A 24266-nucleotide genomic window follows, 5' to 3' on the forward strand; every position below is an offset into this window, starting at 1 on the left:
GAGGGGTAGAAGCCAATGGGGGAGTGGAGGAGAGGGAGAAGCAGAGGGGAGGAGGGAGCGGGGACGCGAGCGAGGACGCGGCCCCGCGTGCTCATCCCCCTCCCTCCGACTGGATCGCTCGCGCCTTCCCAGGCTCCCGGGAGACGAGGGCAGGGGCGGGGCCGTGCCGGGCGCGCGGCGCGGGAGGCGTCGCGAGGTGAGGGGGCGGGGGCGGGGGATTGTGGGGAGGGCAGCGCGGGTGCGCGCGCGCGCGCGTCCCGTCCAGTCTGCGCCGCCGCTCCGCCCCCGGTCGGGTGTGTGGCTGCGCGCGCCGGGAGAGATGCTGAGGTAAAGTTCGGGAGAGAGGGAGAGAAATCCGTCAGCGCGAGGGAGCCCGAGTGGCCGCCATTACTGAGCCCGGCGCGGCGGCGGGCGCTGGGGAAGGGGGGAGGGACGGGCCGCTGCTGGTGGCGGGGAGGGAGGGAGGGTGGGTGAGCTGGCTGCGGGAGCCGTGGGGCTCAGGGTTTCGGGGCGTGTGTGTCGGGGAGGGCGGGGGGAGGTGGCTGAAGGGACGCGCCGCTCGGTGAGCGCGCCGGGGAAGAGAGGCGAGCAGAGAGTGGAGGAGGAGGCGGCGGCGGCGGGAGCGCTCCCCAGGAATGTCGCTGCCGCCGCCACCGCCACCGCCGGGGCCGCTGCCGTTGAGGAGGAGACGGAGGAGACCGACGTTGTTAGGTAGGACCTTGCGGCCCCCGCTCCTCCAAGCCTGCCTGCCCCCTCCCGGACGGGGACCCTCCTGCGGCTAGCTGCCCCGCTCGGTCGCCGCTGCCGGTTGTAACCAGTTGAAGGGGCTGGGGCCCCGCGGCCGCCGAGGGGAGCCTGGCGCTGCGCTCGGTTTTCGCAGGCCGGGCGGGCAGCAGCTGCAGCGTTAGGGATACGGTCGGCGTGAAGGGCAGAGAGGCCGGGGGAGGGGGTGCTTTCTCCACAGGTGACGGGGCCAGGGTCGGCGGAGGCCTGGTGCTGGCTGGGGATCGCCGGCCCCGCCAGGCGTCCGCTCTCGCCCGCCGCCTCACTTGCTCGAGTCTCGAGTGGTCCGTCTAGAGGGGAGGTGGCGGTGTCCGTTGGCCGGGTTGCTGCTGTTAACGAGTTCCACCTGGAGAGGGTACACGGGGCGGGTGCAGATTCGCGGAAACACAGTCTCGGTTGCAAACTTAAACGCCTTGTAGGGGGATCGGCCCTTTCACTTTCCCTCATCTCCCCGACTCCTCCCTGGGTTCTCTTCACCAATTTTCCATCTGCTTTGAAGCTTGGAGTAAGATATGAGAAGTTGCACTGCGCATCCAGAGCCCAGAGTCCTATGGGCTGACTGCGACTGGGTTGAGGCTTTGATACTGAGTTTTCGCTAGAATAACCTACAGATTCTTCCTCTCTTTCCACTAAAGAAAAGTATCGGGGTGGGGGTGGGGAGCCGCGCGGGAGCGCGCGCGCACTTATCCACATAGAAATACTCCGTCTCACCCTCCCTCTACAGCGTTATTAGAAATGCAAGAGAGCTGGAGGCTCGGGGTGTAGCTGAGGTTGAAAGGTGCACGGAAGTAAGGGCAAACTGATATTAGGACGTTTAGTAAAATCCCGAAAAAGTTGTAGGGGAGACGCTTACACTTCTACCATGTGATAGAAATTCGGATTTGGCCATCGCTTAATAAATGGGAATTCAAATATTTTGAGATAGAGCAAGATAGGCATATAGATGGGTTTGTGCTCACGTTTTAAGTTTAAATTCTCATCGATCATTTACTTTTTCCTTTGTGATAGGTAGGAAACTGAATTTTTTTTAAATGTTCAGGTGTAAAACAGCAAAATGCTTCGCTGTATTTACTAGTACTTGCTTATGTTGCTTTCTACAGGTGGGGGCGGGGGGCGAGTTTGTCAATTCCACTTAAATCCAGAACCAGTATTCAGTTAGAACAGAATGTTAGGTGGTGTTTATCCGCATGAAGGATCTCGTTCACTTCATGGGAGCTTGCTCTACATTTCCACTTAAAATGGTTGTCCTAACAAAAATTTCATCTAGATGCAGCGATTAGACATTTGGAATAATGTTTGGTTTAAAAATACGTTAATGAAACCTTTTGCTGTCAATTTTAGTTTATTTGTACTGTAATACGATAAAACGGTATTCTTATTCAGTGTTTGTAGATAAGTATACTAACCGTCTAGGTAACCTACTAGATAGTTTCTTGAGTAAGATTTTGCTTTCATTTTAAATTCCTTTCTCATTTTTTGCTTTCATCTATCCTTTGTATACTAATTGACCTCCATTACCTTTGTCTATAGTACAAAGAGCGGTAAGTATGTGTCACCAAAAACTTGCAAAGACACTGGAGCAATTTATGACTAAACGCACTGGAGTGAAAGGCTGTGCATACCTATGCTTGTAACTTTCAAGAAATAGCACTATTGATCTAATTGACTTAAAGCAGAATCAGACGGTACAGATGATTAAATAACTATTGATTTGGTTGTCTTGTGTAGGCTGTGTTTTTAAACCCAGATCAACATGTCTTATTTTGCCATTCTTTGTACATTAATTATTAAGAGTACTGGGGAGTGAGGTGGGTTACACTTTGATGTAAGAATTGCGGCAGAATTCTGTTATCTTTATGAGTTTTGTAGTGTCCCTCCCCATTTAAACGACCTTAGCAATTTTTAAAATGTGTTGCAAAATTATTACCTTAATTCTGTCACAAGATACTTATCCTAAATGTTTTGAAAACCGTCTCCCCTTCTTATTTGTGTTTGAAGAGCATATTAGCACAGTCATTTTTTTGGAGAGTTATTTTGACCTTGAAAGTTAAGATTATTTAAGGAATGAATATTATATTTGCATTCCTTTTTTGGATTTGAAGTAGCGATAATAAGTTTTCTAACTCACTTTTTTTAATTGAAGAAAAAGTTAGGTCTGGTAAAGACTTCACTAAACTTTTCCAACATTAGCAGGATGTAAGATGAGTGTTGGCCTTTAGTGGTCACTTCTTAAATATGAAGTGGCATAATAGAGATTTTCTTGGTAGCTACAGAATAAGTTTTGTCACAACTGTAGTTTCCATAGATACGATTTTAAGAACTATTTATTTGGGTTGTATGGTCCACAGTTTTCTTTGCGTACCAAGAAGGTGTGCGGTAATATAATTGGCTGAAGAAGCATTGTTGTACAGTGTTCTGTTTTAGTGATATCTGTGTTCCTAAAAGATACTTGTATTATATATTTAAAGTACACCAAGGGAATTTAAAAGAACTGTGAAGAAACATCAGTAGATTCATCATTCAGTAATTTGAGTAATCAGGCTCTTGTTTTAAGTGCAGGCTTTTGTCGATCATTTTATTGAAGTAGAAAAAACCATATTAGAAATTAAGAAAAATGCTTCAATGCTAAGAATTTTAAGTATGAACTTTAATTGGTTTTCAAACTCTGTTCCTTGGATTCCTGTGGGTTTTTTCCTAGATGCCTTGAGACTTCCTATGACAACCCACTCTCCCAAACCAGGACAGCTTCTATTTTTATGTATTAAATGTATTGTATTTAAATATAAGAATATTCAACTTAATTAAATATAAGAAAAATATTTATTATTTAAATATAAGAAAAATAACTAATGGGTACTAGGCTTAATACCTGGGTAACAACAAACGCCCTTGACATGAGTTTACCTTTAAAACAAACCTGCACATCTACCCCTGAACTTAAAAGTTAAAAAAAAAAATGCCCCTCAAAAAAAAACTCATCTGCATTAATTTTTTTTTAAGTCTCTGATTTGTTATTCATTTGTTCAGATTACTTTTATTTAGCACTTACTATGTGCCTAGCCCTGGAAATACCAAGATAAATTAGATATAGGTATAATAGCTCAAGCTGTATAAAGGAGTAAATAGTTAAAAGTATTAAGAGGTGCAGAAAAGAGAATGCCTGTTTTCCTCAGGACCTCTGGGAATCCTTCACAGAAGAAGAAACATTTTGAGTTTTAATTGCAAGTAGGAGTTTAGATGTAAGAGAGACCAAAAAGGATAATCTTTTTTTTTTTTTTTCTCCCACTGTGTTTTGGAAGCTGTCTACCGTACTTTAGATTTGCAGGGAAATGAAACAGATTGTTGATGTTTGGTCATATCTGTGTTTTACTTCATAGAATTATTACTTGGGAAAAAGAGCATAACCTTGTAATTTCGTGGTTAAAATATGACTAGTGTGTCACTTGCTTAGAGTCTCAAGCTTTTCATCATGAAGAGTTAATGGTAAAAATGGATTATTCGTTTTTTCTAGTGTTAGATTGGATTTAGCCTATTTTATTATCCCTGACCAATATTTTATTGAGCAGGTAGGCACTGAGTGATACAAAAAGTATAAAATATTGCTCCCTTCAAAGATCTTTTAACTTTTGTGGAGAGACAGCAAGCATGACACTTTTAAGAATTTGAGGTATATTTAGGGAAGTACATACTGATTTAAAAGTTAGTAGAAAGGAATTTAGCTACAGGAAGTGTTACTTGGATTACATACTGATAGTAGAAAGTTATTTAGCTAAAGGAAGTATTACTTGGAAGTAGCATACAATTGGGATAATGAAGGGGGAAAAAGACATTTAGGGAAGTTAATGACAGTGTGGACTGAAAGCACAGGTAAGTAGAGGACGGATTAGCAGATGGGAAGAAAATATAAAAATGTGTAGACCCAGCTACTCGGGAGGCTGAGGCAGGAGAATGGCGTCAACCCAGGAGGGGGAGCTTGCAGTGAGCCGAGATCGCGCCACTGCACTCCAGCCTGGGCGACAGAGCGAGACCCCTTCTCAAAAAAAAAAAAAAAAAAAGATAAAAATGTAAGAGCATCAGTTTTGTACCTTATGAGCCAGAGTGAAAGATTTGGAGAAGGTATTAATGCAAGAGTGATAGAAGGGGTGATGTAGAAATAAACACGTAACGTTGGCATAACTGTTTGTCTAGTTACTATATTTGGCTTGTCAAGCAGCCTTGGAAAAACTCTCACCTTGGCTTCTGATATGGCATAACTTGTTCATTTTCTTTCTGTTGATTATGTTCTTTTACTGATTCAAAATTGTTTCTTTTTATACTTACCTTTTCAGAGCCAAGGTAATACCTCTTTTAGAGAATTAGTAAAAAATTAACATTACTATAATCTAGAACAGCGATCCTTTTTGGTACCAGGGACTGGTTTTGTGGAAGACAGTTTTTTCACGGAACTGGGGGCATGGTTTTGGGATGAAACTGTTCCCCCTCAGATCATCAGGCATTAATTAGTTAGATTCACAAAGGGAGCAAGCAACCTACAGTTCTTGCTCCTCTGAGAATCTATTGCTGCTGTGGAGGCGGAGCTCAGGTGGTAATGCCCACTTTCCAGGCCACCCCTCACCTCCTGCTGTGCAGCCCAGTTCCTAGTAAGCCACAAATGGTTACCAGACAGGGGTTGGGGACCCCTGATCTAGAGAATTTAAGATCTAGATTTCTACTCTTCTGTATTAACCAAGTATCTAATTCTTCATATGTTTTCTTTAGAAAATAAGAGTATTACACCAAATGGTCTCATAGGTAATTTTCTGAAGTTTATGATGCTGAAATTTATGTTAATAATCCTGAACTTACCTTGTTTCATTACCGAAGTTTCATTTGTCTTTGGAAATAACACCTGAAAGTGAAATGAACCACCATCTATTACTGAAACTGATTAGTTTTTCATTAAGAAACACTGGCTTAGTGTGTTGCCTTGTATTTCTTATGTCTAGTAGCCAGTTACCAAGCTCTCTTTGTCTTGCATTGCTCTTTTATTGATTAATTAATTTTTTTTTTTTGAGATGAGGTCTTGCTCTGTCACCCAGGCTGGAGTGCAGTGGCGCTCAGCTCACTGCAGTCCGCCTCCTGGGTTCAAGCTATTCTCCTGCCTCATCTTACTGAGTAGCTGGGATTACAGGCACACGCCATCACGCCTGGCTAATTTTTGTATTTTTAGTAGAGATGGGGTTTCACCATGTTGGCCGGGCTAGTCTCGACCTCCTGACCTCAAGTGATCTGCTGGCCTCGGCCTCCCCAAGTATTGAGATTACAGGCATGAGCCAGCGCACCCGGCTGGATTGCTCTTTTAAATTCTGTGATAGTTCAGGTGCATTTAGCCTGTAGTATTTGTCTATGTCTTGGGCTCTGTGCCCAATCTTGTATTCCTCCTGTAGACTAATCTGTAGTGGCTTCTCTATTGCTTATGACAAAGTCTAACTCTTGTTTTCCCTTGAGACCTAGGGTCATAACTTATATGTTCAAAACAGTATTTCTTTCCATCATGGGTACTGTGCTCAGCCATTCTACCCTAATTGTACACCTGGAGAGATGACTTGACAATCCAAATCTCGTCTATTTTTTAAGGTTCACTCAAATCCTTCCTCTTCTTTGAAACCATTCATCTGTTTCAGGGGTCTGCAAACTATGGCCTCTGGGCCAAATCTTGCCTACTCTCTATTTTTGTAAAATGGCTTTCTACATTTTGAAATGGTTGGGGGGCAAATTAAAAGAATATTTTGTGATATGTGAAAATTATATGAAATTCAAATTTTCCTAAGTAAAGTTTACTGTAACATAACCATAATCATTCATTTAAGTACAGTCTATGACTGCTTTTGCAGTATGACAGCAGAGTTGAGTAGCGTGACAGACACTGTGCAGCATGCAAAGCCTAAAATATTTACTGCCTGGCCCTTTACAGAAAAAGTTGTCCAAACCCTGAGTTATTTCAGCTTGCACTTTCATTTCTTTGAATTCCTGTTGCATTTATTAGTACCATGGTATAGCACATTGCCTTTATCTCCTCAGCTATGGTACTGTTTATTACTATGCTTTTTAATATAGTGTGGAAAGTGCTTTTCAGTCTTTTTTTTTTTCTTAATCCATACTTCCTTTAAAGCTTACACCTCTTGTTGATACTCTTATTCAATCAGTTGCTCTCATTTTGAAAATTGTTAAGCCTTACCTAAAGTTGTTTGTATGATAAAAATGACGGTTCCTCTACTATATGGCATTGTAATATTACGTATCAAATTATGCCCTTCTCCCCACTTCTTGGTTCTCCAAGGTGGAGAGAAAAGGACTCAGACACTAGAAGGGAGGTGAACTACCAAGCCATAGTTACTGGCTTGGTAGACTTTCCTATATGTACCTTTATACATTCAAAATCTCTGACAAAGTTAAACTGATAGTAGCTAAGCACAGTAAATAAATACTTTACACTTGTTCACCTAGGTTGGTGAACATGGGATGACCTTTGGTCCTTCTGTTTCCCATACAGAAATGAAAGAATTTAGAATGACTTGCACACCAAGGCCTCAGGGAAATAACATGTTATCAGAGTAGGGTGTACATTAAATAATAGGGTGGAAGTTAATATGTTTGGGAATAGTTTTGGTCATTGGTTTTTCACATATTTTCAGCAGTGAAGTTTTTTTCAAACAAATTGAAATATCAAAAGATAAAAATGCTTAAAAGCAGAATTACCTTTGCTGCGTGGGTTTGTGGAGCTCCCAGAGTACTGGCTACTTGGACCCTCCTTGAAGTACTACACACCTTTAGACTTACTGTTTGTATACCCCATTGTGTATTAAAGATCACATTATAGTCCTGGGGGAAAAAACTGAATTTTTTATGTTAGTATATTTTGCTGTACTAGATGTAATGGGCCCAAAGCAGTACGTAATTTTTGTTAATTGTGTTTGCAAGTGTGACTTCAGGATTATCCAGTGGTTTGGAAGCTGATTATTCTTAGTCTGGAGATTGAGTCATTTATTCATCAAATATTTACTGAACCCTCACTGTGTATCAGGCACTGTTGCTGGAGATATGATTCCAAAACAAAATCCCAATGCTTCTAGGTTATTTAGTCACCACATAAATTGTTCAAATTTTTAATAGGTTGATTCTCTCTTCATTTGCCTGATTATATTCTTGTTTCAAGACTAATTTACAGGAATAATGACTTTTTAGGGCTCATTTCAACATACAAATTGTATGCTTTCTGGTATAAACTGTGGTTCAAAGATGAAGTATTATTTCGAGTCCAGGACTTTGAGACCACAACATAGTGAGACTCTCTACAAAAAAGTTTAAAAATTACCTATGTGTGGTGGAGCACATCTGTAGTCGCAGCTGCTTAGAAGGCTGAGGAAGGAGGATCATTTGAGCCCAGGCGTTTGAGGCTGCAGTAAGCTATGATCCTGCCACTGTACTCCAGACTGGGTGACAGTGACACCCTATTTAAAAAAAGAGAGAGATTATGGGATATGAGTTACTCTCCTACAGGTATTACATTGTTGAATTACTTAGCTATTTTATATGTGTTAGAATGACTTTTTGATTTCTTCTCACTTTTCACAGCATTGATAAATTTACCAGAAATAGCAACATTAAGAAAAGGCAGGCTGGGAGGTGGCTCACGTCTGTAATCCCCATACCTTGGGAGGCTGATGGAAGAGGATTGCTTGAGCCCAGGACTTTGAGACCAGCCTGGGGAACATAAGGAGAACCCCTCTCTACAAAAATAATTTTTAAATATTAGCTGGGTGTGGTGGTGCATGCCTAATTAGAGTCCCAACTAGACAGGAGGCTGAGATGAGAGGATCACCTGAGTGCAGGAGTTCAAGGCTGCAGTGAGCTATGATCATGCCACTGCATTCCAGCCTAGATGACAGATTAAGAGACCTATCTCAAAAACAAACAAAAAACAGAAAAGTAATGCATCAGTACTACACTCTGTTCATCTTTTTGTTGTTGTTTTCTATTGCTGCTGAACAAATATCTTTTAGTGTGCAGTTGTTTTTTTATTCTTCAGCTGCTTGCGAAAAGTTTGCTTAAGATTGTAGAATATATGATAATCTTTGGGCTTTGTTCTTGTTTCTTTTGAATATTTGTTTACATAAGGGATAGTTATTTGATTTAAAGAAGATACAGCATGTAATTACAAAGTTCCCTTTGTGTAATTAGGTCTTGGAATGTAATTTCTTATCATAAATTTTGTGATTTTACTAAAGTCTTTTAAACAGCCAAAAATTTTGAGTTAACTATATTTGGGGTTGTACTCAACTTCACTTTTGAAAAAAAATTTTTTTAAGATGTCATAAATTAAAATTAGATTGTTATGCTGGCTAAGTACATTATTATAGATTATAGTTAGCTTTCATTCTCATGGTTTCATTTTTGACTAAATATTTGAATTTAAATTAGGATTTATGCATTTAATTAGTAGCTGTTATATGGGAGGCATTGTTGTAGGCTTTTGATATACTGGTGAAATAAAGATTTGTGCCTTGTGACTCTTTTATTAAGAGTGGGATGCGGAGAGGGATAGAGTTAATGACATAAATAAGATGTATAGTAAATTAGGAAGGTAAAGAGTTAGCAGTGGGGATCTTTGGGGATATTGTGAAAAGTTAAGTGCAAAGAACATGCCTTAGCATGTTGTCTACCTCTAGTGTGATTGAAGCAGAATGAGAAGGGTAGAATAGTATTAGGGGAGGCCAGAGAGGTGAGAGAGGGTTGGAGAAGATCTTGTAGTAGTAAGCCATTGAAAGGACTTGCTTTTTATTTTTAGCAGTACTTGAGAGTTTTAAACAAAAGAATGGGAAGCTCTGATTTATGTTTTAAAAGGAGCACTCTGGCTGCTCTGATGTGAATAGACTGGGAAAAGGGAGCAGGAGTGAAGCAGAGGAGTTAGTTTAGAAGACTTTGGAGTAACCTTAGGCCAGAGATATTGATGGGTGAGAGCAGTAAAAGTAGAAAAAACTGAAAAGTTAAGGATATATTTTAAAGATAGGACCATTAGGAATTTCCTGACATGGTATAATAATTTAAAAGCATAAAATATTTTTAAATATGTACCTTTTATTAATGAGTGCATCAGTTTTGTGAAAAGGTACATGTTTTAGTTTGTTCTGATTTATTGAGATTTTATTTTTTTACATTCCTTGTAGAACTTTTTTCTTGATTTGCAAAGGAGGATGCAGTGTTTGAATGGTCTAGTAAAATATCTTAGAAAACTTAGTTGTGAAGATAGTTTTGTTTTGACACAATTTTAATTTCTATAAGGATATAGATAATTTCTATAAGATTATCCTAAAGATAATCTTAAAGGCAGAATGAGAGACTGCATTGCAAGCTATTAAAAGCAGCACTATTGCTTAAAAAACTAAAAGATTGGGAATGAAGAGATTTTCCTTCTAACCTTATAATTTCTAGTAGGTTATTGCTACTTTTGTCTTGGTTTCTTCATCACTAAAAATAAACATGATGCTAGATATCATAAGAACAAGTTGCATGAAAGTAAGCCTACGTCAAAAATAGATGTGCATGATTGACATAGATATTAAGACTGAAAGGAATTTTTAAGTTAACTCAAACAGCCTTCATATCATTGAAGACACTGGGCATTAGTTTATTAGTGGGAGCATGAAAAAAAACAATAAATTTTTTTTTGTTCTTAGCACTGAAAAAAAATTGCTTGGCTAATAGAGGACAGTTTTGATCTAGTTGTAAGGGGCCAATGGATAATTTGTATATATATATGAACTATCTCAGTGTTTGAAATGAAATTCCCTTAAAACCTGTTACAGCCAACTTCATGAGATCTTTTGTCCGTTGAGGTGGTAATACCATACTCATCCAAACAAATAGCCAAACCCTTTTGAGGGCAAGGTGACACAATTTTTTTTTTTTTCTATTTTGGGGTTTCTCAAACTATTCCCCCGCCCCCCCCCCTTTTTTTTTTTTTCAAACCAAAGCCTCTTGAATTAAGTAAACCTATAAATCAGATAAGGAAGGCACTCTGGTGAGAGTTGGAAGGATTCTTCCAACACCCTTCCCACATCTAGGTGGAAGAATTTTTCTGTCACAGTTTGAAAATCACTATATGGTGACTCATGACATAAGCTCTGGAGTTGATTTCAAAATACCAGCAAGTGGTCTGCCTAATAGCCTTGTTAGAAGGATAAGGATGTTCCTCCCTGTATCTAATGAGCATTTTACTGTGAATTGTTATGGAAACCATAGAAGTCATGTGAAATTACCTTATTTTTAATTTAAACTTGAACATTTAAGATTCATATTGCCACTGTCAAATTAATTAGGATGTGTTGAAGCCTTAGTATTAAATTTTAGCCTCATTATAGTTTTATTTCTGTCAAATAAAAAGCTTTCCAGTTTTCAGTGACCAATGAAAGAGTCATGACTTAATGCCTCCACTCTTCATTTAAGACCCTTTTGTTTCTGAAACCTTAAAAATACATTTTATGATAGAGTGTTTTCATTCCTACTTTACCTTTCTATCTTAACATATAGAGTATATCTCAGTATTTTGGGGTTTATGCTATTGGAGAGCAGAAGTGAGTCTTAATGAGTAATAGTATTCAGAATTATATTAATTGGGTAAGCATATATGACTGGAAGACAAGGGACGGTTTTACTTTCATACGTCTTTGAATTACTGTTGGTTTTCAGAATAGATGTTTGTTTAATAAAGAGTTACATTTCATTATGTAACTGTAGTGTTTTTACTGTACTGTAAAAATTCCCCAAAGTAATCACCAGATAAGTCTTCTTATGATGTACATTTTAAAGTATATCATCTGCAGGTTTTGCTTTTCTAATAAAAAAGAATAGATCTTGTATTCTCTTGTGTTTTCAATATTTTCCTTAATTGTTAGATATGGAATCATTGTGCTGTTTTCCATACTAAGTTCCATTTCTATCACTGTATATATAACTTTGTTGTCCAGAATATACTATGTTTTCTTCTCTGTAAATATCCATAAATAAAGTGTTCACTTGTTCTTTTACACAGTTCAGGTAAAGAACGTTAAAGCTGATGCTAGGTACAAATTTTCAATTTGGCCAGATTAAGATTTGTAAACATTTTACTTAATGAAAAAAGTTAATAGCATTGAATGGGACTGCCCTAGTTTCCTTTATTACATGTATACACTGCTGCCACATAAATATTTGTAAGTCACAAGTCTCATCACATTATTTTTCATAAATCTTAAGCAGCTTCCCATGGTTCCAAGAATCAAAGAACTGGAACTAATATTTATTAAGCCCCTTCGCTAGGCACTTCACATTTTAAAAAATGATTTATAGATACAGCCCTGTTTTATAGATGAAGGAACTATGTCTTAAGAGGTGTAGGGCTTTACTGTTGTCATCAACTAGTAAATGATAGGAGTCGGATTTTGAAATTAGTTGTATTTACACGTGGTTTCTACTTCCTTGTATTGCCACTTCAATATAGTAATATTTATTACAAAAGTGAACCTAATATATATTTTGTTTGTCAGATGGCTGACTATTAAAGTTAATATTTAGTTGAGGTTGATGGAATAAACTTCTAATATATGAGAATAAATCTGAAATTTTATTTTTAAAAATTATAATTTTATCAGAAATATTAGTCAAGATTTTAAATTATGAACACAGTTTATCTTCACCATTAGTGTAACATATGTTCAGTGTAATTGAAATAGATGTTTACTTGCAACAGAGGTCAGTGGACAAGCAGGTATTTGTGGGAGAGGGGAGGAAGTGGTCTTTTCTTACTTTTCTTACTTTTTTTGTTCTTTATTTTGTCTGGATTGAGGATACTTTTCATATGTGCTGATGTACATTGCTAGTGATTTTTTCCTATCTTATGAAATTTGGAGGTGGTGGAAATGATGTAGTTCTTTTAATTTGGCCTCAAAAGAATGTGAAAAATCTTTAAAAACTTTTTTAAAAGACCAATTTATTACCTACATGAAAACAAGTAATCAAAATTAAATTTTACACAATTCTTAAAAGTTATCTTGTGTTGTTAGTATATCAAATAATTCTAAAAGATTGTCTGAGATATATCATTTTAAAATTATTTAGCAGGGTGCTACTCAAAATGTGTTCTTTGTGCCCTTTGTAACTATTATGAGAGGAAATATATCCAGAAATTAAGAGCATTTAGGAACAGTTTGGCAGTTTTAAGTTTCTTGAATCTAATAAAAAATCAAGGCTTCGATGTAAAAATAAATTTTGTTATATTTTGCAGTTGATCTTATAGGTTTGAAATAAAATTTGGTCCCTAGTTTAAGAAGCAGTGATCTATGTAAATGCTATCATTATTCGTATTAAGTGTTCACTTATTTCTATTTTGTCTGTTTAAGTATTTAAATATTCTTAATTTTTGGGGGGCATAACATTTGGTAGATTTTTTAAAAAAGACTTGAAATTTATTGCAAAAATTTGTATATTCTAAAATCTTACCAAATTCTTATGAAATTCTGTTTTAAGGAATGAGTTTTAAGGAACCCTATAATGTAAAAAGCAGGTTGTTTTGTATTTTTAAGTTGTGAGGGAGTTGCAAGGCAACTAGTACATTTTAGTTATCACCAGCATTGCCTCCAGTGACAGAAGGCAGGAAAATTAAGGGAGTGGAAAGGACTAGCTGTTTCTTCAAACTCATAGGAAGGGGTAATTACAGGCAAAATGCACATTTGGTTTAATAGAGGTTTATTTTAAAGTTTGTGAGACATTACGTTAGATTTTGTATTTTGTTAGGTTTGCCTTAAATTTTGAGGTCATCTTGTATTTATAACAGTAAATCATAAACTGTTTATGTAGTTACCTCTTAAAATACATGTATCATTATTATTAACTTGTATGGTGCTTTGTTGTAAACATCTTTATTGTAATTCAGTGTATGTAATTAGTGATTAAGATTTGTTCTTTTTCTCCCCTCTCTATAGGAAGATGATCCCTATGATCTTGAAGATGTTTCTGCACAGAAATGAGGGAGATACAAAGAACCAAATACAGTTCTGAAATTTGGGATCTGTATTTTGAGATGATTTTATTTTCAGAATGAGAAGCATATCTTGTTACCTTTATGAATGTAGAGACATGAGAAGAGAGATATGATGGCAAAAAACAAAGAGCCTCGTCCCCCATCCTATACCATCAGTGTAGTTGGACTCTCTGGGACTGAAAAAGATAAAGGTAACTGTGGAGTTGGAAAGTCTTGTTTGTGCAATAGATTTGTACGCTCAAAAGCAGATGAATATTATCCAGAGCATACTTCTGTGCTTAGCACCATTGACTTTGGAGGGCGAGTAGTAAACAATGATCACTTTTTGTACTGGGGTGACATAATACAAAATGGTGAAGATGGAGTAGAATGTAAAATTCATGTCATTGAACAAACGGAGTTCATTGATGACCAGACTTTCTTGCCTCATCGGAGTACGAATTTGCAACCATATATAAAACGTGCAGCTGCATCTAAATTGCAGTCAGCAGAAAAACTAATGTACATTTGCACTGATCAACTAGGCTTAGAACAAGACTTTGAACAGAAGCAAATGCCTGAAGGGAAGCTCAACGTAGATGGATTTTTATTATGCATTGATGTAAGTCAGGGATGCAATAGGAAGTTTGATGATCAACTTAAATTTGTGAATAACCTTTTTGTCCAGTTATCAAAATCAAAAAAACCTGTAATAATAGCAGCAACTAAATGTGATGAATGCGTGGATCATTATCTTAGAGAAGTTCAGGCATTTGCTTCAAACAAAAAGAACCTTCTTGTAGTGGAAACATCAGCACGATTTAATGTCAACATTGAAACATGTTTCACTGCACTGGTACAAATGTTGGATAAAACTCGTAGCAAGCCTAAAATTATTCCCTATTTGGATGCTTATAAAACACAGAGACAACTTGTTGTCACAGCAACAGATAAGTTTGAAAAACTTGTGCAGACTGTGAGAGATTATCATGCAACTTGGAAAACTGTTAGTAATAAATTAAAAAATCATCCTGATTATGAAGAATACATCAACTTAGAGGGAACAAGAAAGGCCAGAAATACATTCTCAAAACATATAGAACAACTTAAACAGGAACATATAAGAAAAAGGAGAGAAGAGTATATAAATACTTTACCAAGAGCTTTTAACACTCTTTTGCCAAATCTAGAAGAGATTGAACATTTGAATTGGTCAGAAGCTTTGAAGTTAATGGAAAAGAGAGCAGATTTCCAGTTATGTTTTGTGGTGCTAGAAAAAACTCCTTGGGATGAAACTGACCATATAGACAAAATTAATGATAGGCGGATTCCATTTGACCTCCTGAGCACTTTAGAAGCTGAAAAAGTCTATCAGAACCATGTACAGCATCTAATATCCGAGAAGAGGAGGGTGGAAATGAAGGAAAAATTCAAAAAGACTTTGGAAAAAATTCAATTCATTTCACCGGGGCAGCCGTGGGAGGAAGTTATGTGCTTTGTTATGGAGGATGAAGCCTTCAAATATATCACTGAGACTGATAGCAAAGAGGTATATGGTAGGCATCAGCGAGAAATAGTTGAAAAAGCCAAAGAAGAGTTTCAAGAAATGCTTTTTGAGCATTCTGAACTTTTTTATGATTTAGATCTTAATGCAACACCTAGTTCAGATAAAATGAGTGAAATTCATACAGTTCTGAGTGAAGAACCTAGATATAAAGCTTTACAGAAACTTGCACCTGATAGGGAATCTCTTCTACTTAAGCATATAGGATTTGTTTATCATCCCACTAAAGAAACATGTCTTAGTGGCCAAAATTGTACAGACATTAAAGTGGAGCAGTTACTTGCTAGTAGTCTTTTACAGTTGGATCATGGCCGCTTAAGATTATATCATGATAGTACCAATATAGATAAAGTTAACCTTTTTATTTTAGGGAAAGATGGCCTTGCCCAAGAACTAGCAAATGAGATAAGGACACAATCCACTGATGATGAGTATGCCTTAGATGGAAAAATTTATGAACTTGATCTTCGGCCGGTTGATGCCAAATCGCCTTACTTTTTGAGTCAGTTATGGACTGCCGCCTTTAAACCACATGGGTGCTTCTGTGTATTTAATTCCATTGAGTCATTGAGTTTTATTGGGGAATTTATTGGGAAAATAAGAACTGAAGCTTCTCAGATCAGAAAAGATAAATACATGGCTAATCTTCCATTTACATTAATTCTGGCTAATCAGAGAGATTCCATTAGTAAGAATCTACCAATTCTCAGGCACCAAGGGCAGCAGTTGGCAAACAAGTTACAATGTCCTTTTGTAGATGTACCTTCTGGTACATATCCTCGTAAATTTAATGAAACCCAAATAAAGCAAGCTCTCAGAGGAGTATTGGAATCAGTTAAACACAATTTGGATGTGGTGAGCCCAGTTCCTGCCAATAAGGACATATCAGAAGCTGACTTGAGAATTGTCATGTGCGCCATGTGTGGAGATCCATTTAGTGTGGATCTTATTCTTTCACCCTTCCTTGATTCTCATTCTTGCAGTGCTGCTCAAGCTGGACAGAATAATTCCCTAATGCTTGATAAAATCATTGGTGAAAAAAGGAGGCGAATACAGATCACAATATTATCATACCACTCTTCAATTGGAGTAAGAAAAGATGAACTAGTTCATGGGTATATATTAGTTTACTCTGCAAAACGGAAAGCTTCAATGGGAATGCTTCGAGCATTTCTATCAGAAGTTCAAGACACCATTCCTGTACAGCTGGTGGCAGTTACTGACAGCCAAGCAGATTTTTTTGAAAATGAGGCTATCAAAGAGTTAATGACTGAAGGAGAACACATTGCAACTGAGATCACTGCTAAATTTACAGCACTGTATTCTTTATCTCAGTATCATCGGCAAACTGAGGTCTTTACTCTGTTTTTTAGTGATGTTCTAGAGAAAAAAAATATGATAGAAAATTCTTATTTGTCTGATAATACAAGGGAATCAACCCATCAAAGTGAAGATGTTTTTCTACCATCTCCCAGAGACTGTTTTCCCTATAATAACTACCCTGATTCAGATGATGACACAGAAGCACCACCTCCTTATAGTCCAATTGGGGATGATGTACAGTTGCTTCCAACACCTAGTGACCGTTCCAGATATAGATTAGATTTGGAAGGAAATGAGTATCCTATTCATAGTACCCCAAACTGTCATGACCATGAACGCAACCATAAAGTGCCTCCACCTATTAAACCTAAACCAGTTGTACCTAAGACAAATGTGAAAAAACTGGATCCAAACCTTTTAAAAACAATTGAAGCTGGTATTGGTAAAAATCCAAGAAAGCAGACTTCCCGGGTGCCTTTGGCACATCCTGAAGATATGGATCCTTCAGATAACTATGCGGAACCCATTGATACAATTTTCAAACAGAAGGGCTATTCTGATGAGATTTATGTTGTCCCAGATGATAGTCAAAATCGCATTAAAATTCGAAACTCATTTGTAAATAATACCCAAGGAGATGAAGAAAATGGATTTTCTGATAGAACCTCCAAAAGTCATGGGGAACGGAGGCCTTCAAAATACAAATATAAATCTAAAACCTTGTTTAGTAAAGCCAAGTCATACTATAGAAGAACACATTCAGATGCCAGTGATGATGAGGCTTTCACCACTTCTAAAACAAAAAGAAAAGGAAGACATCGTGGAAGTGAAGAAGATCCACTTCTTTCTCCTGTTGAAACTTGGAAAGGTGGTATTGATAATCCTGCAATCACTTCTGACCAGGAGTTAGATGATAAGAAGATGAAGAAGAAAACCCACAAAGTGAAAGAAGATAAAAAGGTAAGGTTAACTTAAGGTCAGTGATGTTTATAAAAATGCTTGTTGTTGCTTTTTTAAAATACTGACATCAGTCTTAGAATTTAGTCTCATTCATTCCATACATATAATTAATAGCCCTTTTTAATTTTCTGAGTATTTTGTGGGGATAAGTGATTTTTTGTTATTTTTGTGCTTTATTGGGGTAGAGTTTGATTTCATATTCTTCAGCATAAAAATTCTGGGTGAATGTGTTTTTTCTTTTTACAGAAACCCAGATATGAAGTGATTTTGTTCTTAATTTTTCCATTTGTAATCATCCTATTTTTCTGTTTTTCCCTTCCGCCCTACCAGTTTTGCAGTATTAATTTGACATACCTGTCTCACTCAAGGATATTAATAATACAATAAAATTGTAACAGTTTATAGTCTTGGATATTTATTAACTTTTCCAGGAAGCTTCTTTGCAGATGGTGGTATACTACCTGAAGGTATACAGAAAGGTTTCTGAAATTTGAATTGCAGAATTCTAAACAAATAGCAAGCATTCTTTCATCTTTTACATTTTCAGTAGGTATTAATCCATCTAATGGTATTAGGCATTTGAAACCTAAATATGAATGCTGTTAAAGTTGTATTTAATAATTTTGACTTTTATTAGATATTTTTCACAGTGGTATGTTAGCAACTTCACTTCTAATACTGTTTGACACTTAATTGCAAACAAACTTTTATTTAAGGATTTTATGGTCTTAAGATAGCATTCAGTAGGCTTTTATGCTAATGTGTTGGTAATTTCTTCATAGGTTAAGTCCATGATCTTGTAAATTATCAGTACTTATTTTCTACAGCTGACTGCTGTTTAGCAGACCCAATTAAAGGTGTCGATATTTTGAGTAAGCTTATTCTAGGTAATTTTCCTAAATATAGTAACTGCCCATTATAGTTGAATAGACTCTGCTTTATTTTCTAAGTTTAAGTTAAAGTATTACCATTTTTTGTCATTAGCAAATTTTCTGGAGAAGGCATATAAACTTTGTTTTTGTTTTTGTTTTTGTTTTGAGAGGGAGTTTCGCTCTTGTTTCCCAGGCTGGAGCGCAGTGGTGCAATCTTGGCTTACCGCAGCCTCTGCCTCCCGGGTTCAAGCGATTCTTCTGCCTCAGCCTTCCTGAGTAGCTGGGATTACAAGCATGTGCCACCACGCCTGGCTAATTTTGTATTTTTAGTAGAGACGGGGTTTCTCCATGTTTTGTCAGACTGGTCTTGAACTCCTGACCTCAGATGATCCGAGGCCCGCCTTGGCCTCACAAAGTGCTGGGATTACAGGCGTGAGCCACCGCGCCCAGCTGTAAACTTTTAAAATAATACTGATCTAGACTTACAGTACATACTCAACTCATAACATGCTACTCTCTGGCATCTCTTCACACTTAACCTATTATCACTAGTACCATTTTATCACTGACAAAAACTTTAATATTTTTCTCTTTATTGGTTTATATTACTAAAACTACTTAATGTTTATTAAGAAAAGTAAAACACAGCCTTTCCATTTTTAAATTGCTTTTATTTTTGTGGGTTTTTTTCCATTTTTGTTCACAAGCCTAATTGCTTTGGTAACCTTTTATTTTGATGTAATTTCAATGAAAGTTGGAGGAATAGTAAAAGGGGAATCCATATACCTTTACCCATATTTGCCAATTATCTACATTTTGCCCCACTTGATGGAGCTGTGTGTGTGCACGCGCACGTGTGTGTGTGTGTTTTCGTGTCTATTGGTTTTATTTTTTTAAGCCCTTTGAGATTAAGTTGGAGATAGTGGACTCTTTTTGCTGTTAAATATTTCATTGTGTATTTCCTAAGAACAGAAACATTCTCTTTAATAGCAGTAGTACAGTCATGTTTTTCCATACTGCTGCATAGTCTTTCTAATTACAGTATTAGTATAATTTTGTATACTTTTAGTCAGGAGGCAGATGTAGGCATTCAGTTGTAAAGTGGTAGAGTTACAGAGACCATATGAAAAATAAAGGCTAAAAGCTGATTATTTGAAAAGACTAAACAGAATAGACAAACCTCTGGTAATAGTGATGTGAGAAAAAAGGAGAAGGCATAAATAAGCACTGAATAAAAAGGAGAACATAATTACAGATAGATCAGATTAAAAGATAATAGAGAATACTATCAACAATTCCATGCCACAAGTTTGAAAGTTTAAACAAAATGAACAAAGTCCTGGAAAAAATGTAATTTACCTAAATAAATATGCTTCAAATAATCCTGTAAGTATTAAATAAATTGTGAAGTAGTAGTTAAATTTCCTACCGAGGAAATACTAGTCCCAGACAATTTTGCAGATTTTTCAAAAACAGATCATTCCAATGTTACATAAATTGTTTCCGAGAATAGAAGACAAGGGAATACATTCTTAGGTTTATTCTCTAAGTCATCTATCTTTAATTCTAAAACCAGACAAGAATGGCTTAAAAAAGGAAAATTATAGTTCCATTTTGCTTATGAGTATACATGCCAAAGTCTTAAATACAGGTCTACAGACCCTTAACCTCAATTTTGAAATCGACTAACCTCTGAAAACCAAAGATTTAAGAACTTAGCAGCACAACCTGATTTGGCCTATTCTCATTGATGACAAAACCTGACTTGAATGGATGTAAGTCTGCTTACGATCATTGTTTAGAGTGAGTATCTGTACAGTTCACTGTGAAAACATGAATGTGTTTGAATACTGGATACTGACACTCAGTTTGCTAAGGTTGTTAAAAAATATACAGTTTTTGCACCATGCATTATTACTAGTGACCAGAAATGTTTGATTTCTGAAACATAGCTTATTCCAAGGGTTTTAAATAAGGGATTTTGGGGGATTTAATAGCAGAAAAACCTTGAACAGTGTGTAAAAGGAAAATCATATCCATGTTGGATTTATATCAGATGTACAAAGGGTGGCTTTTAATAGAAAAATCTGTACATGTAGTTTACCTCATCAACAAACTAAATGAGAAAAAATACTATAATGACAATAGATGCAGAAGAAGCACTTGATAAAATTGAACAATTCTTGGGAAAACTGCTAAATTAGGAACAGGTAAGAACTTTCTTGAAAACGTGTACACAGACAAGCAAAATTTATAATAAACATCATCTGTCATCCTAAATGGGGAAATACATTCCCTTTTTAATCAAAAAGAAGACAAAAACGTCACTTCTATTCAGTGTTATATGGAGATCCTACTCAGAGCAAAAGATAAGAAAAACAAAAGCATGAGTGTTGGAAAAGAAGAAACAAAATTGTCATTATTAGCTCGTAATAATGATTATCAATGTAAAAGCCAAAAAGGATTAGTATTACTAAAGTAGTATTTACTGATAAATTATTAGAGTTAACAAAAGAGTTTAAGATCAGTAATCAAAAATAAGTTGCATTTCTATACATTACCAACAGAAAAATAGAGAAAGTAATTACAGAAGACACCATTTATAAAAACATGGCAGATTATCAAGTCCCCAGGAATAATTAATGTGTAACCTCTGTATTGGAAAAGTACAAAATGTTATTGAAAGACATTAAAAAGACCTAAATAAATGACAGAGCTATTGCCTTCCTGTCCATGAATATGGCATATCATAGAGAAGTCACTGTTCTTCAGACTGAGCTCTAGATTCACTGTTGTTTCATTGGAAGTTTCAAAAGTTTTTAAGAAATTTCACATGCTGATTTGATAAATGGAAGAGTAAAGGGCTTATTAATAGAATAGCATGGACACTTCTGAAGAAGAAAGGCAGGGTGGAATGGTGGTAGTGTGTATGCTCATTCTATCATGTAAGACTTCAAGACGGTGTGTTACTGGCACAGAGATAGGCATATCGACCAATATAATAGAGTCTGGAAACAAACAGACCTCTAGTTTACTGCTGTCTTTCAAACATGTTAGCCACATGGGGCTATTGGACACTTGAAATGTGGCTAGTTTGGATTAGGATGCGCTAATCTAAATGGTGAGGAAAGGCCGTCTTGAAAAGTCATTTCTAGTCAGATCTGATAGCTAAATTGTTAACTGGGGGTTGGTGACATAGAATGGAGAGTATTTAATGCTGAATACATAGGATGTACATGTGGTGGGAGAGGAACATAGTATGTTCTTAAAGGAGGTCAGTGTGTTCAGTCATTGATCTAGGGCAGACATTGATAAACTTTCTGTAAAGGGCCTGATAGTAAATGTTTTAGGCTTTGAGGGTCATATAGTCTTTTGTACCTGGTCATATCTGTTATATTGTGAAAGCAGCCATAGACCGATGTAAACCGATGTAAAACCGATGTAAACCGATGTAAAACTATGTTCATGTAAACCGATGAACATAGCCGTGTTCTAATAAACCATTTTCAAAAAAGGTGGCAGGCTGGATTTGGCCCCCAGGCCGTATAATTTGCTGACTCTCTAGGGGAGAGAGTAGTATAAGGAGAGACGAGAATGCAAACCAGACTGTGAGACTTGTTACCAATGTTAGAGATTTTTGTTATTTAGCCTAAGAGTAATTTGAACATAGAGAGTGAGTAGATTTGTTTCTTGTGATCACTCGGTTACAGTGTGATGAATGGGTTGAGTGAGGGCTAGAGAGGCTGTGGAAGACCGTTTAGAATATTACAGTAATCTGAGCGAACCATGATGAAAACTTGGAGCAGTTGGAGTTGGGAGGGAGAGTGTTGGCGATGGAGAATGGAATGGATACGAGAGATACCCAAAATGCATAGGATGTGTTGCATATGGGGAGGTGAGGATAATGAATGAGATGGGAAAAATATCTCCTAGGTTTCTAGCTTGTTCAGCTTCATCAGTAATGGTGCTGTTCTTGAGACAGAACATTAGAAATTTGCCAAGTTTGGAGTTGAGGAGTGGAAATTATAACAATTATAACTTCGGTTTTATAGTTCAAGTGGAGATGTCAATCAGGTAGGAAGTTATGGGTCTTCAGCAGAAGTCTGAGTTGTAGATACATAGGAGACAGTGAACTAGAAATGGTAATAGATGAAATCTCCTAGGGAGTGAATACAGACGATTGCTTAACACAGACCTTTGAGGATCTGTCAATGTGGAACGGCCAAATATCAGAGATGGTCCTTAAAAACAGTAGACAGAAAGAATAAACCACTTACCTTTCTTAGCTGGTTCCCTCACCTATAAATTAGGAATTATAATACTTCCCTTGGAGTTGTGTAGAAATTAGAAATAAGTGTTTCAAGTGTCTGACAGAGCAGTGCTCAATAAATAGTATAATGTGCCTGAAATACCTCAATATACTCAGTCTGTATCTCAGAACAGTCCTTTGCCCTGTTTGCTGGATTAGTTTTCTTGACTCATTTTTAAGTTAAATACTCCTATAATTTTTCATTTTAAGTTTATGTGCTTTGCTTGAGCCATAGTGTAGGAATGTTTTCTCAGATTCCTTGATACCTGGAAAACCATAGCTTTTGGGCATTAATGGCATCTAAGAAAGATTCAGATATGTTTTTCTTAAACTGAGCTTCGTTGTCATTCTTACCAATCAGAAGCCTTTAGGTTTCGTTATCTTTTGTTTTATACCCAAATGAAGTTAGTGTTAGTTATGGTAACAAAACCTCTAAGATGTTTTTGATTGTAACTGGCAATGAGAATTATTTTTTAAAATCATGACCCATTATATACACAAATATTTCTACATAATTGAAATGCAGTTTCACAAAACAATACTTAACTTTATTGTACATTGTGCCCTCTGTATCCATGAGTTTCACATCCACAGATTCCACAAACTGCAGATTGAAAATATTCAGGAAAAAAACTACCAAAAATAACAATACAATAACAAAAATGGATATTTATTTATGAGATGTAATCTTGCTGTGTTGCCCAGGCTGGAGTGCAGTGGTACCATCAGAGCTCACTGCAGTCTCAGACCCCTGGGCTCAAGTGATCTTCCCGCCTCAGCCTCCTGAGTAGCCAGGACTACAGGTATTAGCTACCATGCCTAGCTAATTTTTTGTTGTCGTAGAGATGGGGGTCTCACTATGTTGCCCAGGCTGATCTCAAACTCCTGGCCTCAAGCCATCCTTGGCCTCCTAAAGTAGTAGGACTACGTGTGTGTGCCACCATGCCTGGCTTGATAATACAAATTTAAAAAACAGTGTAGCAACTGTTTACACAGCATTTACACTGTTTTAGGTTATTATAAGTAATGTAGAGATGATTTAGGTATATGGAAGGATATGCATAGATTATATGCAAATACTATACCATTTTATATAAGGGACTTGAGTGTCCTCGGATTTTAGCGTCCACAGAGGTCTTGAAAGCAATCCCCTTCAGATGCTGTGGGACAACTGTATATGTTATTTTGATTTTCTAGTCTATTACAGTGAAAAAAGAAGTACTTTTTTACTTCTTAAAATCTGAATTAATTTAGTAACCTACTAGTGTTTGAAAAGCAGCCCTTTAAGAGAACTGCTTGAAATTTCCTGAGAAAATTTGAGTTGTATTATTATTAATAAAATTGCCAGTTTTGAACACATTCAAGGAATATGTTAAACACCTGTGTTTAAGTTGGTTTGATTTTTCTTCAGTATCAATT

The 24266-nt window shown here is 37.1% G+C and overlaps 1 protein-coding gene across 7 annotated transcripts in view; it reads left to right on the plus strand.

Annotated features, from left to right (window-relative positions):
* ARHGAP5 (Rho GTPase activating protein 5) overlaps positions 1-24266 on the plus strand; it is an 84493-nt gene that overhangs the window by 926 nt on the left and 59301 nt on the right. For 3 of the 7 annotated variants that reach the window (XM_054449561.2, XM_054449559.2, XM_054449562.2), the window contains one exon: positions 13782-17666. In XM_054449561.2, the coding sequence (XP_054305536.2) occupies positions 13950-17666 (3717 nt within the window). In that variant the 5' untranslated portion in view covers positions 13782-13949. Of the gene's footprint in view, positions 1-7; positions 328-485; positions 712-13781; positions 17667-24266 lie in introns of those variants that run through there. The other 4 variants (XM_054449563.2, XM_054449560.2, XM_054449558.2 and 1 more) reach the window with 4 other exon arrangements.

The sequence above is a fragment of the Pongo pygmaeus genome, chromosome 15 (genome assembly GCF_028885625.2).
Source record: "Pongo pygmaeus isolate AG05252 chromosome 15, NHGRI_mPonPyg2-v2.0_pri, whole genome shotgun sequence".
In the NCBI taxonomy this organism is placed as follows: domain Eukaryota; kingdom Metazoa; phylum Chordata; class Mammalia; order Primates; family Hominidae; genus Pongo; species Pongo pygmaeus.